This window comes from Malaclemys terrapin, chromosome 2 (assembly GCF_027887155.1).
Source record: "Malaclemys terrapin pileata isolate rMalTer1 chromosome 2, rMalTer1.hap1, whole genome shotgun sequence".
Taxonomy (NCBI): Eukaryota; Metazoa; Chordata; order Testudines; family Emydidae; genus Malaclemys; species Malaclemys terrapin.
The window spans coordinates 86,372,997-86,389,172 of NC_071506.1; the positions used below are offsets into that span (position 1 = coordinate 86,372,997).

The 16,176-nt window shown below is 41.8% G+C and overlaps 1 protein-coding gene across 1 annotated transcript; it reads left to right on the forward strand.

Annotated features, from left to right (window-relative positions):
• The first annotated feature begins 3,799 nt into the window (after positions 1-3,799).
• Positions 3,800-4,895, forward strand: LRRC30 (leucine rich repeat containing 30). The gene has a single exon (XM_054021002.1). It carries the CDS (start codon positions 3,969-3,971, stop codon positions 4,863-4,865), a length of 897 nt encoding a protein of 298 aa, XP_053876977.1. The 5' UTR covers positions 3,800-3,968; the 3' UTR covers positions 4,866-4,895.
• The last annotated feature ends 11,281 nt before the right edge of the window (positions 4,896-16,176 follow it).

Consider the following 16,176-nt stretch of genomic DNA (forward strand, 5'->3'; position numbering starts at 1 on the left):
TCTCACTTTTGTAGCTTGTATCACTTTGAATAAACCTGTTATAAGACAAGGCTCCTATGTTTCATCAAGGAGTATCAGATGTGAAACAGCATGAAGGTATTTAAGAAGCCAACTCAAAGAGTTCCTCCTACACAAGCATTCAGGTCTTGAGCAGTCCAGGCAAACAACGCACGTTACAACAAAGCTTAAACTTGTTCTTCATAATAATTTTAAAAACAATACTAGCTGCCTATTTCATTTTAAAAAGCAAAAAATATCCACCTCCCTTTCCATTTCTTATAAGGAGTCTTGAAGTTTAAATCTCCTCAGTGTGATAGATATGATTGCTTTGATCTGCTTAGCTCTTGGAAGTCCAGGGGCTCCGGGCTGCTGGCCCCGTGCCGGGGTTGCTAGGGACAGCTCTAGCCGCCATTAGGGAATTTTTTCCCAAGAACCCCCTGTAACATTTCGTGAACCCCCAGGGGTTCACGAACCCCAGTTTGGGAACCACTGATCTAGAGTGTTGGCTGAACACTCATGAGGTGGGAATCCTGGGAACAACTGAGCCTGTGGCAAAGGCTTAAGCGGAACTTCAGGTTATCTTATTAATGTATTTGTAAGGAACTGGGTGAATTTTTGGCTTCACACAGAATGTCGACTTTGCTTCAAAGTAGGCTGAGAAAGGCATAAAAAATTAATATGAAAATACTACAGGGGTGGAGTAGGGTTTTAGCACAAAATGGATAGTATTGAAATTTTCTTTAGAACATTGGCCTTTACTCTGTGTTTCAAACTCTCATAGTTTTATCATGTGTCTTTATCATGCTATTTAATGTTTTACTTAAAGCCCTGGCTCCTGCAGACAAGTGATTATGTGAGAATCTAGCTTTCATTTGAAAACTAAGTACATTTTTAGGTCTAATGATTCCAAGAAAAGCTTGAAAATGCGTCTCAAGTGCATGCTAACAGCTCTGAAACAGAAGGCAAATAAAAAGAACCCAGCATTTATTTTTATTTAAAAACAAGCCTATCCTGTAAGTCAGTCTCAGGATTTTTGGGGAACCTGTCTCACAATTTTTGAGTGTTCAGGGTTAACAATACTGCTTATATTTATTGGATAAACAAGCATATCCTAGTTACGTACTATGTCACACAGTCCCATGATCGGGGATTGTCTTGGTATGCTCTTATTTGCCCATCAGTTACTGAGATCTTTATCAACCTTTTTTTAGCATGTTCTTACATCATAAGTATTCTTAAACCCGGCAAGTTTTGGGACGTTTCTTCTTCATGTGTTGATATTTTTGTTTAATCTATAACTCACTATGGGCTAATTCCTGCTACTTTATTTATGCACAACTTTCATGGGTGACATTCATCCTTGTGCAGAGGGCTAGCATAAGGCCTGTAGGTCATTTCAAGTGTATTTTAAGAGGTGTAAATAGGTGATAAGTGATATAGACCTAGGGCTGGCCTTCTCAAGAGGGGAGAATTTCACCCCATATGAGTATCCTATGTAAGTAAAAGTATCCTTGCTGTTGATATGGAATAATGCATTAACCAGATAATGGGTGTTGAAGCAAAGAGGGGTTAAATTTGACCAGGTCTTTCTTCTATTAATCCCAGAAGGCAATATGAAATTCCTCAAAATCTTTTGACTAGGACATAATAGTTTCCCTCCAATAGGAGGCGCAGACTTACTCCTTTCAAGCACTGACTTAACCATAATGCAGAAGAGGAGAACCAGGATCATGTTTGAACAAAAACATTAACAGGCAGGAGACAATTCTGACTAGAAATTCAGTTGTGGACAATACAGATGTGGCCAGTGTTTTCTTATCCTGATCTCAAGAAAAGAGCTTAATTCAGTTATCTATGAGTTTCCTGTCTCCCTGACAGTGAGAGTGCACTTAATTATCTATGGTTCTGTTGGCGAATACAAGAAAAAAGATTATTATCATTATTATTATTGTGTGCAGTGGTTATATGACATTCAGAAGCAGGAATAGTGCTGGACAATGGAATCTGCTGAGGTGGATTCTTTTTATCCTTGCTGTTGCTGACTGAATGGTAAATAAAGGTTCATCAACATCATGGCAGGAGTTACCGTGGGAATGAAGTAGAACAGGGATTATAATGGGATTGTAACAGGATGGTGAGGTTCTTCTGTTGACCCACTGTGTTAGGTGATGATGGACCTGTGTGTGCAGCTGCTCACTGAGCCCTGAACGCTTCCTGGGCAGGTAGGTGCCACAGACTGGAGATAAAGGAGAAGGAGTTGGCTCTCTGATCAAAAGAATCTATGGGATGGAGCAATCTTAGGCCTGTGAGGGATGCTTGGACAGTACTTTGTGTTTGTTTTGTATTTATTTTTTAATGAAGCCAAGCTCCAGGAAGGGATGCGTTTTGATCCCACACTGTCTCTTGATTATTTTGGAGCTGGGTGGAAATGTCACTTGCGTATGCAATTCTGAGTTGCTGGTTCAAACTATTTGATTTGGGCTCAATTAGTAGTGAGGGAAAACTATTACTTACCAAATGGTTACCTGTGGATCATGTAGAATTATGGAGAAGTTTCAGTCTAGTGCCTAGTGTACAAGTTTCCATATTACAAAATCACTACCAGGGCACCACAATGTGAATCCTCATTGGCAGTCTCAGTAGAAAGGACAATGGCTGAGCAATGAAACTGAACCACTCACTCACCCCTTCTAGGGGGTCCATCCTGTTCAAACTTCAGCATGTTATTGCAACACTAAGAGTATGTCTTCACTCCAGGGTTAATCCGGGCTCTTACTTGGATGTTGTCCATAACCCCACTCCGGTCCACACACAGCGCCTCTCGCCTGAGTTCAGGGGTGCTTTCAACCTGAGCTACCTGGCATGGCTGGATTAGAGACAGGTTTCACTCAGGCTGGTAATCCATCCACACAGGCTAAATCACTCAAGTGTTGATGTCCTCCAATGCTTTCCCACAATGCCTCCTGTGTGCTCATAAAGACAGACAAGTTCTCACATAATCTTCTGGGAAAGAATCAGAGCGACTCAGCTTACTCAAGCACAAAAGAACCATGGGATATGTCCCCAGAAGTCCTAGTGACACACATGGATGCGTGCAGCACCAGTGACTGCACAGTAACTTGGGTAGGAGTTTGACCCCAGATGTGAGTAGCTGTAATGCACCCAGGCTAACTGTAGTGAAGATATATCCTAAAGGGCAGTTCCACTTCTGCTATGCATTCTGTACCCTTTCTCTGGATAAAGAGAGGACTGTCATCACCATAGAGGGGAAATAGGCCAGTAACTTTCACAAGCACTAAATTCATTTTAGAAAAACAATAGAAAGGAAAACAAGATGTGAAGATTCTTCACCAGCCCTTCTGTGGAATGTAAAATTTGCTACAGGGTTCTAAGCTGTTTAATGAGGCCAGTAGGAGTTAAAATAACTGCTTCTCATCTGAATGAATTTGGTTGAGTTTTTCCCCCCCTTCCCTGCTATGTTTATTTTATTTGGTTGGTTTGTTTGTTTGTTTTTTAAAGTCACTCTTGTTAATTATCCTGCATGCACCAGATATCCAAGAAAGCTGACATAGTAAAGTTATATACAGCATCTCAGTGACCTCTTTGCAATGAAGATAATATCTGTCCAATAAAGCCTCGACAAAATGACAGTGACAGCTGCATTGTGGTATTCAATTTGAATTGAACAGGTCTGTTCAGCAGTGTTGGGAGCAAGTCTTTCATTACAATCTGCAGCACCAAGAAAAACAACTTAAACCCATCCTAAAAAAGTGAAAATTTCCTTCCGCAACTGCAGAAGCTGGTTTTGGTAACCAGAAGCAGGTGATCTTCATAGTCTTCTCCATATCTCTATGGTTTGATTTTTTTTTTTTTACTGTCTTCAAAAGGCTGCAATCCTCTCTTCTCTACTGATTTCAGAAAGGAAGGAAACCTCACTTCTTTCAAAAGCAGCAGCAGTCTGGAGTGTTATGGGAGCTGAACACTCGAAGGACAAGCATCAGAGAAGAATGTTTTTGCTGAGGAAAGGTCAGAGACTTCCTGCATGGGAAGAAGCTCTTATCTCAGGAAAAGATCCAAAGTCACTGCTGAAGCGTGGATTGCGTTATGTCAGTGTGAGCCTCATCATGAAGGGGATGACAAATGTGCCTGATTTTTTGTGGGGCTTGTCAGAGGTGCAGAAATTGAACCTTTCACACAACCAGCTGGTGGTTCTTTCTCCGGCTTTGGGGAAACTAGACAGATTAGCAGTGCTAAACTTGTGTGGCAATCGCCTCAAGTGTCTGCCTAACGAGACCGGGCTACTCAGAAACCTGAAGGTTTTATTTGTCGATATGAATTGCCTGAGTGAAGTGCCAGCAGAGCTCAGTCTGTGCACAAAGCTGGAAGTTTTGAGCCTTTCGCACAATTGCATCTCACAACTCCCTTCAAGCTTCACTGATTTGACAAACCTAAGGAAGCTGAATCTGAGTAACAATCGTTTTGTTCACATCCCCTTATGTGTTTTTGCATTGAGGGGTTTAGATTTCTTGCACTTAGGCTCCAACAGACTTGAAAACATTGCAGAAAGTGTCCAGTACCTGGTAAATTTGCAGATCTTTATTGTAGAAGATAACAATATTCGCACCTTGCCACGGTCTCTCTGCTCCATCACTGCACTTGAGTTACTAAATGTAGCTTACAATTCTATTCAGACCCTTCCACATGATCTCTATCTGCTGCACAGATTGCCAAAAATTGCTTGGAATCCAATGGATAAAGGGCTCCATATTTCACATAACCCATTGTTCAGACCACTGCCAGAGATTGTAGAGGGAGGACTGGATGTGCTCTTCAACTACCTTAAAGAGAAAAAGCAACACAACTAAACTTGCACTGTGTTTGGGATTAATGCTGTCACCAAGACTCAGTCATGTCAGTGCACTTTCTTAATCAGTGGTTTCCATTTCATAACACAGGAGACGATAAAGACTAAAGATGGTTTCAGTAAAGTTTGCTGAAAGCATGTGAAATCTGACTATCTAGTTTAACTGTGCATAGAGTGTATTTTCTAAAACATCCCTCTGTAATTTTTTCAGTATTTGTTGTGTCTTTTAGGAAAAACTGGTCAAAATTTTGCTCTTTATTATAAATAAACAAATTAATGCAGGCCATTAGCATTGTAAAGGGTACATTTGTCATCTTTCAGACTGCAGTAATATTAATATAAATGGGATTTTCTGTATGTGGAGTGCATTGCACTTTAATTTGTGTTCATTTCTTCCTACACAGATAAACCACTCCACAAACATGCACTGCAATCTAAGTGACTTTCAAGGAGGAATATTCAATTTATTCAAAAAAGAGATTTGCTAATATGTCCCAAACTCTATTAACGGTCAGGCATTACATTATTGGTGTGGTTCAACACCTTATGGCTATTGGCCAGGATGGGCAGGGATGGTGTCCCTAGTCTCTGTTTGCCAGAAGCTGGGAATGGACGACAGGGCATGGATCACTTGATTACCTGTTCTGTTTGTTCCTTCTGAAGCACCTGTCAGAAGACAGGATCCTGGGCTAGAGGGACCTTTGGTCTGACCCATTATGGCTGTTCTTAAGTTCCACTTTACAGCTATGAGCTAATCACTATAAATTGCAGGTAAAGTTTGAAGGCAATTGGGGGATCTCCCAGTTGTTCAGATCAAATGTCCTCACAGGTAAACAAGTCTCCCACCCTCCCCACCTCCCAACATAAAAACTTTCCCACAAAGGCTCCCAGGGCCCCTACAACAGTATTATCACAGAAACCTGGACCATCAGAACTTCTAGGTGGAATTTCACACATGCTTTCATGAGATATCATCATTCTACCAAATGAAGATTGTTCGAATAAGATGTGACTAATATTACTAGATGAACAACTGCACTTTTCATACTTTCCTGCAATTTGAGCCATGAAGTAACTTTATTCAGGAGACAGAATATATTTTAGGTGAACTGAAAGTATTTTTCTATCGGGGAAGCACTATCCATCCAATCATCAGCTTGTGAGAGCCTCAAAACCAACTACTTCTGTAATTTTCAGCATTAGCAGGGAGCATAAAAGTCATGTCTGATGTAGTTCTATATATTGATCTTTTGTAAATGACCTTCATTAAAATTTCATACTCAGTAAGAGCAGGTAATACACAAGAGCTGTTAAAAGTTTTTCAACCTAATTCTCCTCTCAAACCAGTATAAACAGGCTTGGCAGAATTCAATTTTAATTTTTTTTTATAATTTTGACAGAATATCACTTATTTTTAAGCATTTTTCAATTTTTATCTATTTAAATTTTCAGTTGCAGGAAGTTATGGGGGGCGTCAAACAATAATTATTTCATGACAGATTCAAAAAGTTAAAGCTTTATAACCATTGAAACACAAATTGTCAACATCAGGTTTCAAATCATACAAAGAAAATATCCTTAAACTCTAATACATTCACAATTCTCACTTAGCCTAGCTGTAAATATCTGTTATCAATGGAAATATTTTGTCATTGGTTTGTATGTGTACGGTGCATTGGACATTTACCGATAAAAATCTAATCCTTCCAAGCCTTAATATAAATCTGGAGTAACTCCACTGAGGTCAGTGGAGACACACTGGTAGAAAGCTGGTAAAAATGAGAGAAAAAGCAGGCCTACTGTTTTTTAAAAAATTAATTAAGCAAATACAGAAAAACTTGGAGAGTTTCACTTCTTATGTCAAATCTCACAAATCACTGGTTCTTAAATTTAATTTGTTCTCCATCTTTAGTTGTGGGGGGTAGATCCTGCCCCCCCAGTGAAGTTAATGGAAAACAACTGACTGCTGTGAATAACCATTTGTTTCACTGGCAGCAGGAACGGCCTAATATCAACAAACAGTTAAATAATTTGTGGATACATGCAATGTACTTTGTAAGTTGTGAAGCCAACAGCTTCAGCTGTTACCCTAGTGCTGAGGTACAAATGCAGTATTGAACATAGAGCTAAAGATTCTGTTAATTAAAGGGGTGAGAACTGGTTACCATAATTTTTGATGTTGGTATGGTTTGTATCTCATGTGGTTCTATTAACAGAGGAATTTCAGCGCTATGCTCAGCAATTGCAGTTTTCAAGTGTACAATTAAGGATTAAACCCTATTGCTAGAGAAGGGAGAAACCTTTCTAAAAGGCACTTTGGTTTGAGGGGTAATACAAGAAAACGAGCAAACCCGCTGTGTATCAGACAGCAAAATGTAGTCATTACTTGATTTGTTAATGTAAAATAGGGTTGATGAATACGTTTACTGCATACCCAGGCTTTACATTTATTTAGTTTTTTACTCAAGTATCAGAATATATAGTAAGTTCTGCTTTTTATGAACTTTTATTGAGCATAAATTTTTGTTTCATACAGTGATAAGTGAAGCAATACTGCAATTATTATTAATGAGAGAGAAATATAACCCCTGTTTTTATTTCAGGCATGGATTATTATACTTTTAAATGTCCATTTCACAAGCTCTAAATCTTCCACTGCATGTGAGTGTTGATAGCCTTGCATTAGAGGTCTACAGGAAGGTTAAATGCCTGTGACATTAACCACCAGGAAAGCACCCTTTCCCCCCCACCCCCCTCCTGCCGTGTATCAGTAGGCAAGGATACTATGACACTAATTTATACATGAGATGAGTTGACTGGGATCGCTATTCACAGTAATTTATATGGAAGGTGGAGAGACTGGTCAAGATGTTTTGTGCCTGAACTCCCATGAAGCATCACAGTGGCATTTCCAAATAGACATTTTTGGATTTCAACCAAAAGCTTTTAAATGTCAACTGAAAGGTTTTGGATTTGGGTTGAAAAATCTCAGCATTTTCTGTCAATTTTTTGTTTTGTGTTCATCAAAATTTTTCTGAGCAGTTCTAGTATATATATGCAAAATCACATGGCCTTATTCATTTTAAATTGTGCTAAGGTTTGAACAGATTGCGTTCAGTTCCAATTATTGTATTGTAAGTAATTTAATGAAAAAACAGTAAACAACAGGCTTTTAGACTTTAAGGCCAGAAGGAACATTGTGATCATCTAATCTGACCTCCTGTATAGCACAGCCCATAAAACCTCACCCACCCACTCACCTAATATGCCCATAACCTGAAGCTAAGTTACTGATGTCCTCAAATCTTGATGTAAAGAATTCACGTTACAGAGAATGCACTATTCACTGTAGTTCAAAGCAGCAAGTGACGTGTGCCCCAGGCTACAGAAGAAAGTGAACTCCACTCTCCCTCCCATGATTTCTGCCAATCTGACCTTGAGAAAATTCCTTCCTGACCCCAAATATGGTGATCAGTTAGACCCTGGGCATTTCACGAGACCAGCTGGTAAAGAACTGTCTGTAGTAACTCAGAGCCCTCCCCCTCTGGTGTCCCATCTCCAGCTGTTGGCTAATTAGCTAATAGTTGCAGATGGGCCATATGCCATGGTAGGCATTCTCATCTTATCATACCCTTCATAAACTTATCAAGCTCAGTCTTGAAACAAGTTAGGTTCCCCCCCCACCACAGCTCCTCTTGGAAAGCTGTTCCAAAACTTCGCTCCTCTGATGGTTAGAAACCTTCTTCTAATTTCACGCCTGAACTTATTGAAGGCCAATTTATATCCATTTGATCTTGTGCCAGCATTTCTTCTTAACTAAAATAACTCCTCTCTCTTTCTCTAGTGTTTATTACTCTGATGTATTTACAGAGAGCAATCATATCTCCCCTCAGCCTTAGTTATGTTAAACTAAACATATCAAGCTCCTTAAGTCTCCTCGTCCTGTTGGTATCCAGGAAGCTCCATCTGCCCACTGCTAAAGGACTTCCCCACAGCCTAAGGGGAGGATCCACAGGTCAATGACACCAAATAATTGCGGGGGACAACCAATGAGATAACAGGAATGGGAGTGAGGTCACAGGGCTAAACGAAGGGAACCTCGTGTAAGGTAAGTTCTTCATTCATCTGATCATTCTAGTAGCCTGTCTCTGCACCTGTTCCAGTCTGAATTAATCTTTCTTAAACATGGGAGACCAGAATTGCACACACAGTATTCCAGGTGAGGTCTCACCACTGCCTTATATAATGGTGATAACACTTCCTTGTCTCTACTGGCAATACCTCACCTGATGCATTGTAGGACTGCATTTGCCTTTTTCACAGACCCATCACATTGGCAGCTCATAGTCACCTTGTGTTGACCAATACACCCAGGTCTTTCTCTGACAGTCACTTCCAACCGATACATTCTTCACGCAGCGCACAGTCAACTTGTGGAACTCCTTACCTGAGAAGGTTGTGAAGGCTAGGACTATAACAGAGTTTAAAAGAGAACTGGATAAATTCATGGTGGTTAAGTCCATTAATGGCTATTAGCCAGGACGGGTAAGGAATGGTGTCCCTAGCCTCTGTCTGTCAGAGATGGATGGCAGGAGAGAGATCACTTGATCATTGCCTATTAGGTTCACTCCCTCTGGGGCACCTGGCATTGGCCACTGTCGGTAGACAGCATACTGGGCTAGATGGATCTTTGGTCTGACCCGGTACGGCTTTTCTTATGTTCTTATGTTCTTATTCCCAGTTTAAAGAAAAAATTCTTTTGGTTAGTCCCTAAGTGCATGACTTGCACTCCTAAATTTCATCCCATTTCCTTTACTCCAGTTTTCAAATTGTTCAAATCTTCTATTCCTCTTACCTGTTGGCAATACCTCCCAACTTTGTCATCTGCAAATTTTGTTAGCACACTCTGACATTTTTATTGCCATGCCTTCCCATTCCCACAGCTCAAAGGGGAGGAAGGGGAGGGTCAGGTGATATTGGTTCTGTGTTCCTGGGTTGCCCTGCTGGAGCCAGCTCTAGGGAAATTGCTCCCCCCACCCACCCAGAGGGGCAGGGGTAGAAGCTGGAGGTCACATGATGCCTCTACAGTGGCTGGGGGGGCTGTGTCCCTATGGAGCCCTGCACCGGGTCTTTTGCATTGGTCCCTCACCCTGCCTGTGGGAGGAGAGGCTACAGCTGTATTGCAGCTGCTGCAGGAGCACACTGCTTTTTGTGTCCGGCCGCACCCCCCTCCAATTCCAGCTTCTGGTGGGGGGACAGAAAAGGCTTGTGAGGCCTTAGCCAAGGTACAGCCAGCATGCTGCCAGGAGCCGCTCAGCGGGACCCAGGCAGAACACCCATTCCCTTCTGCCACATCCCTTTTCCCCCACCCCCCTGAGGCAAGGCAGCAAGAGTCGGGGCGTAGGTAGTAGGGTGCCTTCTTGCAGGCACAGGAGGGACCCAGCCCTGCCCTAATGGAGTCTGTGATGCTGGCAGACCAGGTGCCAGCTAATGTCCAGGACCCTGGGCCTCACTAAACACAGATAAAAGCATAGCTGCAAACCCATGTGTCACTATTGTTAACATAGATATTAGAGTTACAAGAATGTGGTTAGTGTTTTGAGTTTCAGAAGCTCCCCAGAGCATATGCAACATTTGGACTTGTGGGCACCCTATGGTGCACTGGGCCCACAAGAGGGTAACCAGGATGGCAGCCGGATCTCAGTTGGGCTTCAGGACCGAAGCTGTTCTCGTCCAGAAGAGGCATTCAGTGGGATCAACTCATTGCAATCCGCTAGAAGTTCTGAGGAATGATGGCATACACCTGTCGGATGGAGATGCTGACGTTCAACTGCAGCATGTGGGCAAGTGTTGTGATAACAGACAGTGCGGTTGGGTGAGAAGTGACCAAGCTAGTCACTGGCACCTCCTGTGGTCAGTTTCCAGTGCGGTTAACATGGAATATACATAGACTTTTGTATCTATAAATGCTACATTATATATAAAATCTTTTTGAGTGCGGGATTATATTCTAGCTCCACGAGAAGGGTTACAGGGTTTCCTCCAAGATCTAAAATCAGTGCAAGGCTTTGGACAATTAAACAGCTCCAGAGAAGTACCACCTATGGGTGGACAATTATTGGCGTTTGAGCAATCATCCACATTGCCTAGATCCCTAGAATTTTGTGGACCCTCTACACCCCCTTGGTGTACGCTGGTATCACCTGGTGTTCCGGTAAAACACCAGATCTTAATGAACTAAAAGATGTCTACTAAGAGATGTCCTGCGTCACTGTGGAGATGCCTTCAGTGTTGGAGGTAGAGGTTTTATGAAAAGTTACCATGCTCATGCAGGATTATCTCCAGTGCAATACTTCAGGAATCACGAGCTAATCCTACTGTGAGGATTGAGGAACACCACGGTTAGGCCAAGGTGTTCCTAAATTCCCTAGTATCAGCGTTGGCAAAATAACCCTAACTCATATAATAACCCTGGACCTTCGAGTGGGCCTGCCCCTCAACAGGATTATGCATTTGAATCCGATGTAGGGGCCCGGGACCGTGTTCCTTTCTTTTCAGATACCGCACAGAACAATTCACGCCTGAGGAGACCCATGTCACCACTTCCCAAGTCAAAAATGAGGACTCAGTTGTAATGAGGTTTAAGCAGACACTTGAGGCTCAACGATGGGATATCCGGAAACTCCGAGCCCATGTGAATGAGCTAATAATGGAAGGCCATGGACCGGCACCCTCAAATCATCCAGTGGCCTCCATTAACTCGTTTCCTTCTCTCCGGTGGACAGCCTCCAGAGAGATAGAAGGAAAACCTGTAGATTATTTGTCAAATTACTAGGCATGACACCAATCGGCCTCGAGCGTAGTCATAGCCCCTTTAGGCAGGGATACAAGCGGGAGACCCACAGTATCTGCAGTGGTAGGGGGCTGCCACAGGAATTTTATTATAGATACTGGGGCAGCAATTAGCATTATCCATGTTAAGGCTCTTAGATTCTCTTCTCTGTCATTAGGGCGTACAAAAACACTTGCAACTTTTGCAAGTAATCAGGTTGTTACCACACTTTCTATACCCATTGAAGTACAGATAGGTCACCTAAAAAAGGTTCATACCTTTGCATCAATGAAATTAGCAGACCCAGGAAATTGCCTGTTGGGAACTGATTTCCTATATAAACAGGGATGTGTTCTTGATTTGGGTAACCAATTGTTGTGTCTTACTGTAGAACAGGCAAAGGATGACTCAACAGTAATCATACCTGAGTGTGACATGGTATCTCCAGTGGAGAACTCTGAACCTGAGGGGTATGATTTAAACAAAATAGTGGCTAATCATGCAAACCAACCTGAGTTACAGGCGTTACTTCACAAGCATGTAGATGCCTTTGCTAAACACAAACATAATTATGGATGTTTGGCAGTCACTATTGTTATAAAAGGAGATGTATCAGTCCAAAGACAACATCCTTACCCAGAACAGGCAAACCCATATATAGAAAAGACTATCAAGTCTTTACTGACACAGGGAGTATTACGTAGATGTATTTCCACTGCCAATTCCCCTATTTGCTTGTAAAGAAACCAGATGGTTCTTGGCGTCTCACAACTGATTACAGATGCTTGAATCAGGTCACACCCACTTGTGCCCCTACAGCCAAGATGCCAAATTTAATCAAGTCCTTTGATCCAAAGGCTGTGTGGTTTACTGTCCTTGACATCAGTAAAAGCTTTTGGACATTACCAGGGGCACGCATTGCACAGTACTGTTTTGCATTTAGTTTCCAGGGAGTCCAATATTCCTGGACACGTTTTCCCCAGGGGTATAAAATTCTCCAGCTTTATTCCATGCACAAGTGAGGCGGGTACTGTCGCAATTTTCCAAACCAACTGTTTTATTTCGATGTGTAGATAACCTGTGTTTAGCAACACAGACCAAAAAGGAGCATCTGGAAAAGCTTAACGAGCTCCTACAGATCCTAAAGGAAACAGAGCTAAAGTGCAATCCGGCCAAGGCACAGCTAACAGCCAACCGTATCTCTTTCTTGGGTCTCACACTGACAAAATGGGGTAGGACCCAGGTGCAACAGAAAGTAGATGCAATCCAAACATTGCCTTTACCACAGGACTCTTTAAAATCCTTTTCTGGGTTTAACAGGGTACAACTAGGGTGACCAGATGTCCCGATTTTGGGTCTTTTTCTTATATAGGCTCCCATTACCCCCCACCCTCGTCCTGATTTTTCACATTTGCTGTCTGATCACCCTAGGTACCACAGGGATTTCATTCTCAATTTTGCTTCCATTGCAGGTCCCTTGTACCAGCTATTTTTTTTTAAAAAAAGGGTGTCTGTTGGAAATGGACTGAGAAACACATGGAAGCAGTATCGCAGCTGAAACCGGCCATTGTCAAGGCTCCGGTGTTGATCATTCCAAATCCTGAGATACCCTATAATCTGGAGGTAGTGGTGAGTGTCAATACGTTAGTGGCTGTGGCGTCACAAGAAAGGCAAGGGGAAATCAAACCTGTGGCCTATGCCTCACGTTTAATGTCATCAATTTAACTTAAGTATGACAATTGTGAAAAGTACCTATTGGCAACCAGTTGGGCCATACAACACTTTTCTTTTCTAATTGGCCTCAGCTCGATCATATTACACTCATCGCACACTCCCCTTCAGTTCTTACTGTCCAATAGGGTAAAAGATGGACAAGTCTCAAATGCTTGCCTAGCCCACTGGACATTGCTGCTGCAAGAAAAAAATATTGCGGTAAAACCTATTAGGACACCACCTTTGCTACCAACTACCCTACTGTCCCAAGGGGAGCCACATGTGTGTCCCAATCTTGATCAATTGGATCTAAGAGGGGAGGAAAAACAAAAGCTTTTCCAACTGTTGATCCAGGAAACAGATTCTGTTAATTGGTATAATTTCTTTGTTAACCGTTCTAGTTATTACCATCAAGGTAAACTTCATACTGGATTATAAAGAAATGCAGAAATTGGATAAAAACATAGTGAAAGTGATCCTGGAGCTTTCCAAAACAGAAAGAGAAGGGTCGCTAACAGTAGATCCTTTGTACAAAAGATATGCGCCATTAAAATCTCAGGTGTATGAAGGTCCTTGGATGGCTTTGCAGATTGACTTTGTAGGTCCTTTGCCGAGGACTCAAAGAGGTAACCAATACCTATTAGTGGTCGATCCTTTTTCAAAGTGGGTAGAAGCATTTCCTCTTAAAGCCAATAGTGCAAAATCCACCGCCAAGGTCCTAGTAGAGCAAGTCTTCTCTTGATGGGGGATCCCTGCAAAGGTAAAATCAGACCAGGGATCACATTTCACTGGACAGTTCTTCAGGTACTATCTTATATTAATGAAAGTCATGCAGAGACTACACATCCCATACAGACCATAATCATCTGGGATGGTGGAACGAACCAATCGGACTATAAAAGTGATGTTGAGGAAACTGGTTGATGCCAATGAATGTAACTGGACACTCTCATGCCTCTAATTTTAATGGCATTGAGAGCAACACTGGCTGCATCTACTGATAAAACACTCTTTGAAGTGATGACAGGCAATGCAATTACCAGAACATTTAATTTGGCACACCAGTGGCACTCAATTAGAGGAAATAAAAAATGGGTACCTACTTGCAAAATCTGCAAAAACATTTACATCAAATCCACAGCCAAATTGGGAAATCCAAAAGAAAAAGGCAAAAGCTTACTTTGACAAAAGCAGAGAGAGAATACTTGGGAAGTTAAAACCCAGTAATGTTATTATTGTATAAATCACCAAAACATGGGCTGTGCACCCAATGGATCAGACTCTTCCGAGTCATCGATAAACTCAGTTCAGCAGTGTATAAGATTAGAATAACTGGAGGCAAGTGTAATAGAGACAAAATCTATCATATTAATCAATTAAAGCTGTATGGATCATCCAGGTCGCAGGAGCAACTTCCTTCTCAGGACTTAAGTGAACAGCATCCGACAAAATCATGACAACTGGAGCCCAGCAAATTGCAACCATGAAATGGGCATTGATATTTCTGATTTGCTACACCCTTATCATTGCTCTAAGGGTAAGACTGAGCCAAAATCACAACTTTGGGACTGAACTATTACAACCCCATGAAACCAGATGACATGGTTGTGCTCAATTGCCTGAGCACGTGAAACAGGCCATACCAACACAAAAGGAACGGACTATTATACTCAACCCAGGACTTATCCACAGGAAGAGCAATTTACTTTTTATAATATGTATGACATAACCCAACTGTTTAAGAAGACCCAAGGTAAAATTAATCAGCTGATCACTTTAACCAATGATCAGCACAGGGATCAACATTTAGGAAAGGAGATTATATGCTCTGTATATGGGGAATACGTCGTAAATGCAATCACTGATGCATTATGATCCTTAAGAATGGGAAAGGTTCCTGACTTAATTAAAAAGAGCAACTGTTAAGTTGGTACTGTCCCAAGTGTTTTCAAAAGCTGGAAAAGGAATGAGCCACATGTTTGGATTCACGCCAGCATTTGTCAGTGGGTGCGATGAAAGAGATAGGATCTGTGACACCTCACCCCAACCAAGGCGGTTGTTTTTCTTTCTAAAGATTGTATGATGGCACAATCCTTGTATGTCTCATTCACAGTTTGTTACCAGTGTTTGACCCAGACAAGGATGTGTACAGACAATTGGTTGCTGTCCATTTTATAGGTCACCTCGAAGATGACATCTATTGGGAATGCATTAATGCACCTCCCCTGGTGGTCTATCACATTCCAACTCAGACTTGGAATGTGCCCCAGATGTTGCTCTGAAAAAAGGGCCTCAGTACACCTGTAGGTGTAACGTGTTTGAAACAAACACTGTTCTGTGTGGACTGCAGGGAGAGAAAATACGGAATTCATCATCATCATGCCTGATGAGGCTGACCAAGTGGAAGACTCCAATAGAGAGGGTGACCTATGCTGGAAATAAGCAATTTTGCACGGTTACCAACCAAAAAAGGTACCAATATAGTCCCTTGGAGTGTCCTGTCACAGAACCAAATTTTTGTTTTACTCCAAAACAACCTACTTTGATAGGGAATTAAGCTATTTCCCCATTCCCACTTTTGAAAACATTACTATTATTCAGTCTGACCCAGCCTATCATCTTTATGAAAATGGCATTAAGACTGTCCCCATAAATACTTAACCATCCTATCTGTGTGACGGGGTTCATTGGTGCAAACCACCCTGTCAAAGAGGGGTGTGTAGCCATTAGAACTAACCTGCTTGCTTGCATATATCTATATCTATCT

Coding starts and splice junctions, on each gene's coding strand:
- LRRC30 (XM_054021002.1), top strand. CDS start 3,969: ATGGGAGCTGAACACTCGAAGGACAAGCATCAGAGAAGAATGTTTTTG.